The sequence below is a fragment of the Muntiacus reevesi genome, chromosome 2, assembly GCF_963930625.1.
Source record: "Muntiacus reevesi chromosome 2, mMunRee1.1, whole genome shotgun sequence".
NCBI lineage: Eukaryota > Metazoa > Chordata > Mammalia > Artiodactyla > Cervidae > Muntiacus > Muntiacus reevesi.
Window position 1 is genome coordinate 267,656,906 of NC_089250.1, and position 15,848 is coordinate 267,672,753.

At 54.5% G+C, this 15,848-nt stretch overlaps 1 protein-coding gene across 2 annotated transcripts; it reads left to right on the plus strand.

Annotated features, from left to right (window-relative positions):
• Positions 1-673: 673 nt before the first annotated feature.
• On the plus strand, positions 674-15,199 carry SNRNP70 (small nuclear ribonucleoprotein U1 subunit 70). Of its 2 annotated transcripts, none has more exons than XM_065926484.1 (10): positions 674-902; positions 1,599-1,755; positions 3,313-3,375; positions 3,506-3,560; positions 7,496-7,560; positions 7,680-7,742; positions 8,372-8,453; positions 11,621-11,722; positions 14,220-14,307; positions 14,414-15,199. In XM_065926484.1, the coding sequence occupies exons 2-10, from the start codon at positions 1,609-1,611 to the stop codon at positions 15,039-15,041; spliced, it is 1,293 nt and encodes a 430-aa protein (XP_065782556.1). In that variant the 5' UTR covers positions 674-902; positions 1,599-1,608; the 3' UTR covers positions 15,042-15,199. The 2 variants fall into 2 exon arrangements, with proteins under 2 accessions (XP_065782556.1, XP_065782554.1); XM_065926482.1 differs by having other exon boundaries at positions 675-902; positions 14,387-15,199.
• The last annotated feature ends 649 nt before the right edge of the window (positions 15,200-15,848 follow it).

Here is a 15,848-nt window from a genome sequence, read left to right on the forward strand (position 1 = left end):
GCATGCGGGATCTTAGTCCCCTGACCAGGGATTGAACCTGCGCCCCCTGCAGTGGAAATGCGGAATCTTAACCACTACACCACCAACGAAGCCCCGTCGTCCTTTCTAAAATAGCTCCTCTTTCACAGCTGAACACCTTTTTCTGCCCTTTCTTTATTGTGACGGCTACTATCAGAAGTTAATTTTAATGCCCTTATTGTCTCCCTCCGCACGATGCAAGTTCAAAAAAGGAAGACTTTGTTTAGTCACATGCTTCATCCCCAGAATCCAAACAGTGTCGAGTATATGGTGAGCTAGATGGAGAGGTTATTGATTTAACAGCTTAGGTAATCACATCCTCCACGTAGGGACTCTTTGCTAGGCGGCGGAAGGGTATAATACTGGTAACTGACATACACGCATGCGCCCAAGATCCGGGAAGTGTTAGGGAAAGGGGTGGAGTATCGAGAAGAGTCTCGCGGACAGAGGCGGTTGGAGTCCAGAGCGCGAGGTGGAAGGGGACCGCTTAGGGCTCAGCGCGCGTGCGCACTGTGACTCCCAACCTGCCGCGGCAAAAGCGTCTAAGACGCCGGAAGGCTGGGGTAGTGGCTTCGCGCGTGCGCAGTGCCTGCGGCGGCACCAGGGTCCCTGTGAGTGAGTTGTGATTGACTGGCGTAGCGCGTGCGCCTTGCGAACGGCGGAGGGATTTGAGGCTGTTCCCACCCCTTGGCCCTGTCGCGAGCCGAGGCCGCGCGGGCTCGTGAGCTGCGGCCTGGTGCGCGCGCTAGGCGGGCGGCAAAGACTGAGGGACGCGGACGCCGCTGGAGTCGGAGCGAGAGCCGGAATATCCGCTGCTGAGGGGCCGCCGGAGCCGCCGCGAGCCCCCGGACCGTCGCTAGGCCGAGGAGGGCGCCGCGCGGCGGGTGAGTGTGACAGAGTGGCCTTACCGGGTGCGGGGCCGCTACCCACAAGCCCCTGCGGTGGGCCCCGGTCCTTTCCCCGCGGCCAGGTCCCTTTCCCGCGCCACCGTCACAGCACCTTTTTGCACCCCTTATCCAGAGTTCTCTGGTCACTTAAGCTTTCTTTCCATAGCCCCTCTCCTCTTCAGCACTTACCCACAGGCCCTTGCGGTATGTTGCTTTTTTTCGTGTCGCCTCCGCGGACCCTTACCCATAATTCGTTTCGCGTGTGGGGTCCAGATCTATTACCCACAACCGCCTGGCTTGAGAGGCTTGCTACTTTTGACCCCCTTTCTTAATCGAAGATTTCTGCGACCCTCGCCCCGTAACCTGTTATCCACGGTGTGGGACCACCAGCCACCACTGCCCTAGACTCCCCTTCTCAGAATCCTTGATGTCCCCACAGCCACTCCCGGACCCTCAGCCCCGCGGTTCCTTGCCCAGGACTCTGAGATTTCACTACTCAGAAACCCTTTTTCAGTCTTTGTTTCCCTTACCGGCTTGGCCAGTCTTCACACAGCCCTCCCACCAAAACCCTCTTTCATTCAGATTTACTCCTTTTCCCTGTGACTTAGGAACACGCTGTACAGAACCTGTTTTGATACTGAGATTTTGCCTCTACTCCCCCAACCCACCCTAATATAAGGCTTCTGCTCTCAGACTTGGCAAGATGACCCAGTTCCTGCCGCCCAACCTTCTGGCCCTCTTTGCTCCCCGTGATCCTATCCCATACCTCCCACCCCTGGAGAAACTGCCACATGAGAAACACCACAATCAACCTTACTGTGGCATCGCGCCCTACATCCGAGAGTTTGAGGTGAGTTCCGGGAGCAGACTTGGACCTGGGTTGGGTTCTGGGGGGTCGAGGGGCTGGATTGGGGAGTCCAGTGTCTGGCCAGTTTTCTAGGCCGGGCGATTATAATTTCTTTATTCAGCTGCGCCCTGTTTTAGTCATGCATGGGAACTGTTAGTTGTGGCATGTGGGATCTAGTTCCCTGACCAGAGATGGAAATGGAACCCAGGCCCCCTGCATTGGGAGCGGGGAGACTTAGCCCCTGGACCACCAAGAAAGTCCCAGTTTTCTTGTCTTGATCGAGGTTCATTATGTATCCATTGTTGAGTTTTTGTGACAGTTCAGAAGTTTGTGACAGTAACTACCTGTTGAGGATTCAGACTGTCGAGTTAAATAGTCCTTGGCACATTTATTGGCTGTGTAACCTTGGACAAGTGGCAGATCCTCTTAGTCCTGTGGTCGCTTCATCTATAGCAAGGGAATGTTTATATCTTCTTTGTAATAATTGACAGAATTAATTGAAAATTTTGTTATGGGGCTTGGCACCAACCAGTCAGGAAAGGTCAGCATTATTTTATTTACCGTTTTTGTCATTTAAGGGTTAACACCAGGTAATGTGTTGTTAAGGTGGTGGTCTTGAGAATTTCAGCTTTGTACCCTCAGGACAAACAAGTAAATGACTTAGGCTCATGGACTTCAGTTTTTTCGTTTGTGAAATTGGGATATCGACGGTCCACCTCTTAAGGTGATCAAAGAATACCTGAGTATGTTGGCACACAGCCAGAAGTCAGAAGAATGATGATCTGGCATGAGTGGGAAGGGGGAGGAGGAGGAAGTTGCAGAGCAGAAGTTGATAGTGAGATGACAGAAGATTGGTTCTTTAGTGAGACTTGGCACCCTCAGTGAACCGGTACTTGGAAAATGTTATTAACCAGTTAAACTAACTTAATAACTATAGGTGTGTGGCAGATGAGGGTCATGTGCCAGTTACTATTTGGTGAGAGCTTGCTGAGGCCTTTTAAGAACTGCCCAGGCCCTCAGAGGGCGTCCAGTTGTTTACCCCCGAGCTCTGCACTGTCAGTTCCTTTTGCTTCAGGCCTGGTCCCGGTTCTTGTCTGTAATAGAAAACGAGTACTGTGATACTCACAGTGTGATATGATAGAGGACTGCAGATCGATGCTCTTGACAAATGCAAGAGGATTGTTTTATCTTTTCTAGTATTTTTAGAGAATACAGAGTTAAAGAAAATCACACTTCTGAGTTCAATGAGCGTAAAACTGCTCTGTTAGATTGCTGTAGATATTTCTGCATATTTCGTCTCGGTTTTTTTGTTTCTCTTGCCACAGACCAGTAACTGTTCACAGATTGCATTGATCGGCGGACCACGGTTCTTTTGTTTTTTTGGGACCACGCTTTGATCTGGACTGTTCCCCTGCCTCCACTGGCCTGGGAACTGTCCATGTTTGTGTGGGCGTGTGTGTAAACGTGCAGGAGAGTGTGGCCAAGATGTTTGTATTTCTTGATTGGCTGTTCTGGCTGTTTTTCCCGTCCTCCCACCGCTGTCACCCTTCTTGTTCCCAGGACCCTCGAGATGCCCCTCCTCCAACTCGAGCAGAAACCCGGGAGGAACGCATGGAGAGGAAGGTATGTAATGTTTGCCTTCTGCCTCACGTATTTTTTTTTTTTTCTTTTTTTTTTTGCATCTTACTTCAGGATATTCCCTGACCTCAGGGCCCTTCTATCTGTATTCAGTTGTCTACTTTTCTCCTGACAGAGACGGGAAAAGATTGAGCGGCGACAGCAGGAAGTCGAGACAGAGCTAAAAATGTGTAAGTCTCTTTCCTCTTTTCATCTCTTGTTCAAGATGCTTGTGTTTGTTTCTGTCCCCCAGGTCCACCCCAGGACTCTCATCTGGGAATGTGGGTTGTTGTCAGTTCACTTTTTTAGGCTCCACTATTTGCCAAGGCCTATATTTGGTTTAGGCTTTTAAGCAGGAGAGCATGGAATAACGGCAGACAGGAAGGGAGCCTGGTACTCTGGGCTGCCTCCTGCAGGAGTCTGCACTTGGAGAGGTGGCCACTGCCCAGCTGGGTCTCCCAGGCCAAGGCAGTGAGGTCCAGGCTCATGAGGCAGTTCTGTTCCATCTCAGCTCCCTGGCCCTTGGGCTGGGAGTGCTTCCTCCCTTCCAGGTACAGGAGAAGTTGGAATTTGGGGGAGGGATGTTGTAGTCATTAACCAGACTTCATAAAAGAGTCCCATATCAACCTCAGGTGGCCTTTTCTTATTAGAGCAAGGACTGTGTAGTCAAAAGACGGGTTTTTCTCCCGTGCTCTTGAGGCTCCGGTGAATCACGTCTCTCTGAGTCACATTCCCTGGAGAAGTCCGTTGCTCATGGAGCTCATCAGACAGACACCTGACAGCCAGATACCTGTGTGTCTCAATGCTGAGCTCTGGCCCTCCCTGTGTTCCTGTCTTCTTGGATGCCTCAGAGGCATCTTGCACTGTGTCTGGACCACAATCAGGATTTCCTCTCTTCACCAGCCTGGTCTTCTTTCAATGTTTGCTTCCCTGGAACATGGTCATCCAGCTTTGCAAGTCATGGCCAGTTGTTTCCACTCAGTTTGCTTTTAACACCTTTTCTTGCTGTCTCCCCAGATTGTCGCCAAAACCTACCCATGCTATTCTGTAAATGTCACAAATCTGAACATTCTCTCTGTTTCCACCACCACCGAAGGCCCCTCTAGCCTGGACACACAGTCTAATGAATTTACTTATATCTCTGTCCCCCGCAAGTCCTGTGGGACCTTTTGAAATACAACTCTTGATTATACCTTTCTCTGGTAACGACTCCCCCCCACCCCGTTTTGGGCTGTCCCATGTTGCCCTCAGGATCTTTGTTCCCCAACCAGGGATTGAATTCGGGTCCTCTGCAGTGAAAGTGCAGAGTCCTAACCACTGGGTCGCCAGGGAATTCCTATATAGCTTCCTTTTGCTTTCAACATGAAGACCAGAGTCCCTTCCCTGCCCATTGAGGGTGCATTCTGCCCGTGCTTCCTCCCCTCTTCCAACCTGCACTGCGTCTTCTTCTGCCGCTTCTTTCCCAGATGGTCTCCTGTCACTGGTGCTCTGCCCAGGCCATTCCGCCAGTCTCACATGGTACCTTGGTGTATGTGCAACTGCGTTTTATGTCTCTGGCAGCGTCACTCCTCAGGGAAACCTTTCATGGTGCTCGGGTAGAGTCCCCTTGCACACTGAAGCCCTGAGTCCTGCTGCAGCTTGGTCATTTCAGTCTGCAGGACTGACGAACATCTATCTTACGTTAGTTCACAGTTCATGAAGCAGGATTCTGGTGGAGTTTGCTCACCATTGTGGCCCCAGCTCCTCTAGGACCTGCACACACAACTGTTGACAGCAGTTGACTTGAGGAACCTCTCAGCTCTATTCCTAGGGCACAGGCCTTGGAGTCTGACCCTGTGAGTTTTAACCCCACCTCTGCCACTTCCAGTTGGGTGGCCTTGGAGAAATCACTTTTCCTGTTGGACATTGTTTTCCTCACTTTAAAAATAGGATCCTTTAAAAAAAAGAAAAGAATCCTGGCATGTTAAACGACACTGAGGATGCAGTTAGTTGAATTTAGTATGTGGGAAATTGTATAGCACAAATTTGTGACCCAATTTCCTTAAATAAATGTGAAAACTGGGGAAGCAAGTGGGAAGGGAGTGAACCAAAGGGGTTAAAAAGTCAAAGGGCACCTCAGCCAGATGGTCAGTGTGGAGCTTGTTTGGGTCCTGACTTAAATGAGCCACCTGCAGAAATTTTGTTTTGAAACAGTTGAGGACATTTGAACACTGCGTCTTGATGAAGATAAAGAACTAATGTTAACTTTTGAAGGTGTAGTACTAGTACCGTGGTTACTATTTTTTAAAGTCTTTATTAGCAGTTACAGTGGTGTTGTATATCTGGAGTTTGCTTTAATATACTGCTTGGGATAGAGATGTAACCAGTGTTGCCATGTGGTAACCATTGAGGTTGGTTCAGAGGGGTTCATTATACTGTTCTCTCTTTCCTTAAGTGTTGAATTTCCCCATGATACAAAAGGAAATGAAAAGGATAGGTCAAGTACAGTAGGCTTTCTCTGCCCTAGGAGCCTCCGTCCCCCAGTACAGAAACGGGCTGTGCCTTGTCACAGTTAACAGCTACCATTCAAGGGGACCTTACTGAACACTTGATGCATTTCATATTTTTTACTTACAGCTTCCAAGTGCAGTAGGGTTTGTCACTCCAGTCTTTAAGACAAAGTGAAGGTCTGTGGAGTCTGGGTCCGCTTAGCAAGAGTCAGAGTTCTGAGATACTTCCTCGTTTCTCAACCCCACAGTCTAATCCTTTGAGCCCCTGCTCTGGGCTGCTACATAGATAACGTCTTCGCCCAAGGATTCCCTGAGGGCAGAGCTGCCAGCAGGGTGGAGTGGCGGGAGGGTGTGCGTGTGCTGCCAGTGAACTGCTGATCAACCTCAGCTCGTTGCCACCGTCTTAGCTGAGATTCGTGGGCACTGCGCTAGCTTTTACTTTGGGTCACGCTCCTGGGCCTCTTGGTTAAGCAGAAACCATAGGGTCTCTTGTGCCAGGGTGATTTCCCTGTGTCTGCTGGGCACCCTTGGCTGCTCATGCAGAAGCTCTGCTCTCTGCTGTTTGGGCTCCATCCGCTCCTGCAGGCAGTGATTGGGTCCCCTGTAATGCCCCTGCGGTACCACCTACCCTCTGGTGATGCTGAGGTTTGTCTCCTGTTAAATACACTTCATGTCAAATGGTATTTCAGTGAGGCCTTTCCTGACCTTCCCAGTAAAATGCTTCTCCCCATCTCTCTGTTATTACTAGATAGAACTGGATGATTGTTGGTTTTAGGTTGTTTACCGGCAGCCTCTCTGCAGTAATAGATGAGCTCCACAAGGCAGGGGTCTTTTTTCCTCTTTTTCACTGCTGTTACCCCAGCACCTACGGGAGTTTCAGGCACATAGTGCTTAACAGATACCTGTTGGGTGAATGGATGCAGATTGAGACATGTGAGCACAGACAGTTACAACCCAGGGGGATGGGCTTCAGGTGAGGAGGTGAGGGGCAGGCACAGGGGTGGACGTGACCGTCCGAATCAGCTGTGGAATTAGTTCTGTAAGAGTCTGGCTCTGTCTGTGGAGCTGGTTGGTCCTCAGTGGTCTGCGGTAGTAAGGCTGGGAGTTAACCCCACCCACCCCTTGTGGCCTCAGTGCCGGCTGTGGGTTCCTCCCTGAGGGCTTTGAGCCTTTGCTTGACTCCCTCCCACTCCCATCGAAGGGTTGCTTAATCTCTGGTTTTCCTGTGGGCTGCAGTTGCAGGCCTTGCCGGTGGGTGGCACTGCGGCACTGCAGGTGGTGGAGGATGCGGTGCCTGGCAGGATGGGGCTGCTTCTCCAGAGATGCCCCTTTGGGCTTAGCTACTCCCACCTGGGAGGGACTTGGGCCTCAGGATATGTAGACCTGAAATAGGGGGGCAGTAGGCTGGCCGCCATCCTGTCAGCTTGAAGTCAGTCTCATCCCTTCCTTTAATCAGCCTAAGTCAGCCACTCAGATGGAGTCTGCTGTGCTTCAGGGCAGTCAAGGCTCAGAGAGGGGCCTGCCCATGGTGGCCAGGTGACCAGAAGTTCTGGGCCTCTGTCCATCAGTCTCTTTCTTTCTTGCTCTGTGATACTGCTGACAACGTATACTCACAGAATTTTTTTTATCCTGCACAGGGGACCCTCACAATGATCCCAATGCTCAGGGTGATGCCTTCAAGACTCTCTTTGTGGCTAGAGTGGTGAGTCCCCAGCTCCTGACCCCTGGAGCCCTAGGCTACAGAGAGCGTGGATGTGGACAGTAGCCTCGGTCCATGGGGTGTTTGAGGGCTTCTCTCACTTTGTTTCTTTCTCCTTGTAGAACTATGACACGACAGAGTCCAAGCTCCGGAGAGAGTTTGAGGTGTATGGACCCATCAAAAGGGTGAGTGGACTAGGGCAGGGGTGCTTGAGTTGAAGGTGTGTGGAGGGAGGGAGAAGGCAGCGCGTCATTTCGGGCTTCAGCATCCACAGCCTGGGTTTCTGTCCTGCCTGCACATCCGTGCCGGAGTCTCGGGATAGCGGAAGGAAAGCGCAGAGGTCATGATGACTTGCTGCTGACTTAGAGCGCACGTCAACAAACTGAGCACGTAGCATCTGAATGGAGCGTGTTGGCGTCCAGCCAGGCCCGCTCTGTTGTCTGCAGGTGCGACAGAGACTGTGTGGCCCTGCAAGCTGAAAATATCTGCTCTCTGGCCATTTGTAGAAAATGTAGGTTGACCCTTGTTCTAGAGCATAGCTTCGTGTATAACGGACATCTCTTCATTTAGTTTAGAAGTTACTCGATGCTCTGGGCTCTAGCAAGGGCTTGAGGTCATTGTGCACATCAGTTGCTAAGCCCAAGGCCGTTAGTGTATCAGTCACTCTGGGTTCTTGAAGGGATCAGGGGAAGATCAGAAGAATCTGTTGCTGGCATCATCCAGCCCAAAGCCTGGCACACAGGCTTGTGTGATTGATACGGTGAGTTGTCCCCTTGTCAGAACTGACCTCTGCCTCCTGCCACCCACCCTCCAGATACACATGGTCTACAGTAAGCGGTCAGGAAAGCCCCGGGGCTATGCCTTCATCGAGTACGAACACGAGAGGGACATGCATTGTGAGTACCTTCCACCTGCACCCTGCCCTCTGACCCTCTCTCTTCTCTGCTGCCTCAGCCCCTTCCCGTCGTCTGTCCCCCACCCCCTCCCCACCAGACCTGACATTAGCGATGTCTCTTCTCCTCCTCCCTCTGTTTCTGATATATCTTTTTTTTTGTTTTTTTATATACGTGTTTTTTAAAAAACAAAAACCAAAATCCCCCACAACGTGTGTGTGTGTGTGTGTGTGCACCTGGGGAGGTAAGTGTCACACGTTGAACCTCAGGGGCAAGGAGGGAACCCGGTGGGGGCTAGGGCTAGCTGGAGGTGGGGGGAGGGGTCGGATTTTTGGGGAGCCTCTCCCCATTTCCCCCAGCAGATTTGGGGGCGGCCAGATTGCAGTGAGGACTGGCCTTTGAACCTGCCCTCTCCTCCCCCCAGCTGAGCTGGGCCTGGGCCACCCGACCCTCCACCTCCCCACCCCTGGCCCCCCACCCTGTTCCTCGGCGGGCAGTGGGCTGGTCTGCGTGTTCAGCGCCTGCCCCCACATCTCCAAAGCCCCTGTTGAGGCTGCGGCGGCGTCCACATGGGCAGGGATGGGTGGGTGGGGGTGGGCAGGGCTGCGGCGTGTCCAGGGGCCGCCGTATTAATTGACTGTTCTTATTGTCACTGCAGCCACCACGCAGCTGGCTTGCAGCTGATGCTTACGCTCCCCTTACAACACCTCAGTGTATGGTTGGTATAAGGGTTTGTATCATGGGTAAGATCACTCAGCACCGCACACCAGCCCAGCTTAGCCAGGCAGCTCAGGAGCAGCGAGGCCTCCCTCCTCCCACCCCCAGCCGCCCCTCAGCCTCCCCGCACCCAGAACCCTTTCCTTGGTTGGGTGCCCTCTGTCCCTTCTGGCCCCATCCAGGTGCTCTCCGATAATCTTGCTGGTCCCAGGAGGGGAAAGATGCCCCCCCCAATGGGAAGGGCAGCCAGCCTCTCCAGTTGGGCTCGGTTTAACCCCCAGCATACCTGGCTTCCCGACGGCCGTGGCATGGCAGCGGGAATGCAGCGGGGCCAGGGCTCCTGGTGGAACCCTTCAGCCCGCCCTCCTCTCCCGGCCCCTGCCCCTTCTGCAGGGCCATCACTGTGGTGGCCCTGGAGAATCTTTTTGGTTGCTAGACTTGGGGTGCTCTGCCCACGTCCTGTCTGCCTTGTCACAGTGGAGCCTCCCGAGAGGCTGTGGAGCCCAGCTGCTCTCCAGAGTGCATGGACTTGGGGATTGCTGTGGGAGGGGTCGAGCGACAGGTTGTGAACATCTCAAGGTGTTGGAGCTTTTACTGAAAACCCTTCCACTGGCTGGAGACCTAAGAGAGGGAGAGAGAGCGAAGCCTAGAGATACACACATCACATTTTTCTCTGCTGTTCTTCCCGGGTTGGGCCTCTTCTGGGGTTTGGGACATGACCAGAGCAGGGGTCCTTTGCTTGACTGTGTCCCCAGTCCTGAAATCCCTCCCCCGCTACCCTCCTCTGGGTTCAGGGGCCCAGTGGCCCCTTCCCCTTGGATCATGGGCAGTACTCCCATCTCCTGGACCCCTGAAGCTGTCCCCTTGTGTGCCAGCCTTTGGGCTGAAGCAGATGGTGGGAGGGAGTGAGAAGTTCAAGGTGGAAAAGTTATTCCATGTGCTGAGAGGGGGTGGGGCCTGTGCCTAGCTGAGTGTGGATTTTATGGGGAAAAGCTGAAGGTGGACAGGTTTGCTAAGGCCTCCCTAGCCGCCTTTTAGAATTCAAACAAGATAGTCCCTTCAAATTCCCAAGTTCCATGGTAACCCTTGTCTCCCCTTCTTCCAAGGCCTCCATGAGGTTTCTTTGGGGTCCACCACTTTCTCTGCCTGCCTCCAGGCGGTGCAGGAGATGTGGTTCCTCTCCCCTCCGGGGGCTCCCTAGAACCCCCTGGCTCCCTTCCCCGTAGCTTTAGCTGACCCCATGGTGGTGGGTGTGGGGTCTGTGCGCGTGCTCAGGTAAGCTTGGGGGCTCCAGGTAAGCGGTCCCGTGTCCCCCCCCCGGGAAGCCCGCCTCCTCGCCAGGCCCCCAGGAGTTGCCGAGCCCCCCCCATCCCGCTCGGTTTGGACACCCGCAAGGCCGGCATCGGTAAATGGCACCTTTTTCTCTTCCTCTGGTTGTTATTTGGGGGGGGAGAGGGCTGGGGCGGGGCCGGGTGCTGTGGCTGGTTGAGGATGACCCCCTCGGCCAGGGCTGGGGGTTGGGAAACAGGGACTTTTTTGGCCTCCCGAGAGCCCCACTTGAGACAGGCCCGGGCTCGAGCCTGTCCTTGGCTGTGTCCTGCTCACCTGCGGGACGTGCCCCTCCCCACATCTCCCCTCTACTCCGCACCCTTCCTGAGGCTCAGGTCGGGCTCGGCCTCTCCCGGCGCGTGTTGCACTGGGGTGTGGAGGGAGAGCTGGGCTGGGGGCTGGGTGGGTATAGTCTCGGCAGGTAAGGCAGGGATTTTCAGTAGCACCGCACGACTCCCATGCCTCCCTCCACTTCCCTCTGCCCCACCTGCTGTAGGGGGCCCCCATAACCCCCCCTCTACTCCCTGCCATTTCCTAAAGATTTCTCCTTCCCCCTTCTGGTTCATTTTCTGTTCTGATGTCTATTCCCCCCATGCTCACCCTCCCCCAACAAAAAACCAAAGTAAAGGAAACCGGTGTGAACTGGGGTGCGGAGCTGCCCGGCTGGGCCTCTGCTCCCAGCATGATGTTTCAGGGTGCATGCCTGGGGTTGTGGAGGAGCCTTCCCCCACCGCAGAGTCCAGCCTCAAGTTAACCTCCAGTTTCTTTGCAGCGACTTTGGCCGCCTTGATGCGAGGGGGCTGCTCTGTCGAAGGGGAGTAGGCCTGGCCTGGGAGCCCAGGGCAGTGGCTAGGGTTAGCATGGTGGTTGGGAGTGGGCCGGCCCCCCCAAGAGTGTTTGGGGGGTGATGAGGAAGCAGGAGGTGAGATGGAGCAGGCCCCTCCCAGGTTGGGAGAGGGTTGTCTGGCTGTCAGTTGCCTGGCTGTCTGGTGGGCCTGTGTGCGTGCGTGTGTGTGCGCTGAAGTGTGCTGATGTGGGGGTGGGGATGCCCCGGAGCGGGCTGTCTTCTGACTAGAGGACCCTCTGGGGACTCCTCCCCCTCCCCTTCCCCACATCTGTTGCAGCCGCTTACAAGCATGCAGACGGCAAGAAGATTGACGGCAGGAGAGTGCTCGTGGATGTGGAGAGGGGCCGCACCGTGAAGGGCTGGAGGCCCCGGCGGCTAGGTGAGCTCGTCCTGCTCCAGCTGGGCTTGGGGTCCTGCTGGCTTCCTCTCCCTTTTCTTCCCCCCTCTGCTGCTTTCTGTCTTCTCTTCCCCTCACGACTGCTGACATTCCTTCTCCCTCTCTCCAGCTCAGCCTCTCGGTCTCCAGTGTTCTCCTGGTCTGTTTTTGTTTTTTATTCTGGGTTACCGATTAGGAGCGAGAGTACTGACCTGGAGAAGCCAGTCTGGGATCACATTCTGACTTGTGCACTCCCTGGCAGGTGGATTTCTCCCCTTTTCTGTCTCATTTTCCTCATCCTAGAAGTGGGAATAATCTCAGTTCACTGAGCTGAGCATCTCAGATAGCCAGCTTGGCAAGTGGTGTACAGTGGGGCTTAAAAAATCATTCTGTCATCCACTTGTACTTTGCTCCTGCTTATCCTGTTCATTCATTGATTACTGAGTAAATGCTGGTTTGATCACCAACCACATAGCAGGCTTCTAGTCAACAGTGAGACATACGTGGTTAGCCGCTGCCCTCAAAGCTTCCTATTTTCAGTCCCTCTCACTGTCATCTCTTACTGTCAGTTACCATCTCAGTCAAGGTCAGATTGGTGGCAGGTACCAGAAAACAGTATAAAGGGGCATGTTGGTATAGAACCCCAGTATCTCCGGACCCTGTTGGTGTAGAAACACCAGTGTCTCGGAGCCCAGAGACGTGGGGTGTCTGTGGGCCTTGAGGACCTGGAAGCTGAGCCTTCAGCATCCAGAGCCACTTCTGGCATCTCTGTGCCTTGTTTGGTTGCGTCTGTGTGAACTGGTCTCTGCTGGGTCTCTCCGCACCGAGCCTGTGTGCCATTCCACAATGCAGTCTTGGATGAGTCTGCGCTTCTGGGTGGGTGGACCTAAGTGGCTCAGCATTGGGCCTGGACCTGGGGCTGAGGTCGTGCCATCCAGACTTGGCTGTGGAGGACCAACTCCAATGAGGGGGAGTGACCCAATTGTCAGAGAAAATGGTCTTCACTAGGCAGACACCCTAGGTGGGTCCAGTACCCTCTGATCTTATTTCTGCCCCCAGCCTACTGTTCTCATGCTTGACATGCCTTTACTGAGTAAATCACACACGTATCAAACTGAGTGTCAACTCAATAGATAGTTTCTCATCTCCCTCTCTGGTTTCTTTGGGTTGGAGTGAGTCCTTCAGAGTCTGCTGTCGCCCATTGTAGAATCCAGGAATCTCAGAATCTTCTAGTTTGATTGGCATTCCAACTTTCTGATAGTGATAGCCAGTGCATTTTGACCCAATGTACATGCAAAAAAAATACATTTAACCCAAACCTAAGTTTGATGAAACAGTAATTTATTTTTTCTACAGGCAGTATATACTAGTATTTCATATTCTGTTTATCTTTTTAAAAAACGTGTTGGTTGCATCTTGTCAAATTCAATGAGATGACTCCATGGCTGGGTTGTGACCTGAACATTGAAAACACTGGTCTGTTCTCTGCATACCTGCTGGGTGGCTTGTCCCCTGTTTGAATGTTTCACGTCCAAGCTGCCTCTTTTCCCTTTTGACCCTCTTCCTTAGATGAAATAGCTTCACGAAGCTTCCTTCCAGGCAGTGGGGGCAGAAGGGTGAGTGAGAGGGCAGCTTGTGGAGTCAGCAGGGAATCACATCTCTGCTCTGCCCTTCCTTGCTGAGTCGCCCTGGGCAAGTGACTTTTCCGCCTGAGTTTGTTTGCCACGTGAAGGAGGAGGTTAGCTGCTGCTCCTTCCGGTTGTCCTCTTCGCCGTTTGCTGCTCGTCCAGCTTTATATCCTGGCTGCTGTACGCAGCAGGTCCAGCGTCCTGATTGAAGGCGCAGTACAGGCTGGAGGGAGAGGCAGCTGTTAGTCAGCTCTCTCTTGCACGTGCGTGTACAAACACACACACACGAAATTGGAAACGCTGCCTGAAGTTCTGAGGAGAGTGCGTGGTCTGTGGGTGGAGAAGGGCCTCATCCGGTAGTCAGGGCAGGCTGAGTGAGGAAGTGAGGTGTAGGTTAAGGTGTGGAGGGTCAGTGGGAGTTAAGTAGAAAGGGAGATGAGACTCCAGGGGAACTTGTGGATGATCCCCAAAACTGGGCAGGAAGGACATGGAGACCATGAGGAGGTTGGAAAATGCCTGGAACCTTTAGAGCCAGAGGCCCTTGCGCTGAAAGACAGGGAGGAGGCCGGCCTCTGACCTTGGCTTGGGCGGTGGGGAGCCACTGCGGGCTTTGAGGCGAGTCTCGGTTTCAGTTAGAAGGATCAGGGCTGTGCCTCCAGCTGGGGATAACCGGGGGAGAGGGGCTGTCAGGGGCTGGGGCCTCCCCGGCGGGGCAGGTGAACTCGGAGCCCGATGAGGGAGCGTCCAGCTGGCGCTGTGCCCTTCTGATCTCCACACTGCCTGCCGTCGGGAGCCGGGATCGCCAGGGCCTCAGAGACGCCGGGGCTCAGGGTCCCCGCCCGCCCTGACCACCTGTGTCTGCCCGTCCCCAGGAGGCGGCCTGGGCGGCACCCGGAGAGGCGGCGCGGACGTCAACATCCGGCATTCGGGCCGGGATGACACCTCCCGCTATGATGAGAGGTGAGGCCGGGCCCGGTGTCCTGGGAGCGGGGCGGTGAGTGGGGGAGCCCTGCCGCAAACCTCTGCCCACCTCATCCAGGCCCGGCCCCTCCCCGCTGCCCCACAGGGACCGGGACCGGGACCGCGAGCGGGAGCGCCGGGAGCGGAGCCGCGAGCGAGACAAGGAGCGGGAACGACGACGCTCCCGCTCTCGGGACCGGCGGCGGCGCTCCCGGAGTCGCGACAAGGAGGAGCGGCGGCGCTCCAGGGAGCGGAGCAAGGACAAGGACCGGGACCGCAAGCGGCGCAGCAGCCGGAGCCGGGAGCGGGCACGGCGGGAGCGCGAGCGCAAGGAGGAGCTGCGCGGCGGCGGAGGCGGCGGCGGAGACATGGCCGAGCCCTCTGAGGCCGGCGACGCGCCCCCGGATGACGGGCCCCCCGGGGAGCTGGGTCCCGACGGCCCAGACGGCCCAGAGGAGAAGGGCCGGGATCGTGACCGGGACCGACGTCGAAGCCACCGCAGCGAGCGGGAGCGGCGCCGGGACCGCGATCGCGACCGGGACCGGGAGCACAAGCGGGGGGAGCGGGGCGGCGATCGGGGCAGGGATGAGGCCCGCGGTGGGGGTGGCGGCGGCCAGGACAACGGGCTCGAGGGTCTGGGCAACGACGGCCGAGACATGTACATGGAGTCCGAGGGAGGCGACGGGTATCTCGCTCCGGAGAACGGGTATTTGATGGAGGCCGCGCCTGAGTGAAGAGGCCACTCACCGGCTGCTTGGACGTGTTCCTACTCTCCCTGCTGTCATCCTCTCCCCCACCTTCCTGGTCACCACCTAAATCTGCCAGCCAAGGGTAGGAGTCTCCTTATTTGTTTTGGTCTCTTGGATTTAAAAATAAAATTTCTTGTTGATAATGGGCGCTTGGTTTCTTCACTGCTCTTCCTGTCTTCCCCAGGAGGGTGTCACCTGACTTTAGATGGCCCTACTCTGGTTGGTGTTCAGGACTGGAGCTGTATGAACTAAGGCTAGGGCTAGTCCCGGGACAGCCCAGCTGTTTAAAATAGGATAAGGAAGCCCTCCTTAAGGGTCCTTGATGCCTTTGTATCATTCGTCCTTGTTTTCAGCTTTCCCACACATTTCTTGTGGAGCTGTTCATACCCCTATCTTGGTGCAGGGATGGGGCTCTGGGCCATGTTTGACAAAGCAAGCATGAGAGCAAGATAAAATGGTAAAGAGAAGAGACCGTCTTGTCTATAAGTGGTATTGGGACAACTGGACAGCTAGCTACATGTAAAAGAAGAAAACATTCTCTTAATGCCATATACAAAAATAAGATGGATTGGGGCTTCCCTGGTAGTCCAGCGGTTAAGAATCTGCCTGCCAATGCAGGGGACATGGGTTTGATCCCTGGTTTGGGAATATCCCACACGTGAAGGAGCTGCTAAGCTCAGGTGCCACAATAAGAGAAACCACTGCAATGAGAAGGCTGCACCCTGCAACTAGAGAGGAACCCCACTTGCTGCAACTAAAGAAGGCCACATGCAGCAAAAAAGACCCAGTGCA

Bases quoted from the DNA above. Each gene is read 5' to 3' on its own strand.
- SNRNP70 (XM_065926482.1), top strand. From the start codon at position 1,609: ATGACCCAGTTCCTGCCGCCCAACCTTCTGGCCCTCTTTGCTCCCCGT. The intron at 3,561-7,495 runs GTAAGTCTCTTT...TATCCTGCACAG, and splicing joins CGAGACAGAGCTAAAAATGT to GGGACCCTCACAATGATCCC. The intron at 11,723-14,219 runs GTGAGCTCGTCC...GCCCGTCCCCAG, and splicing joins CTGGAGGCCCCGGCGGCTAG to GAGGCGGCCTGGGCGGCACC.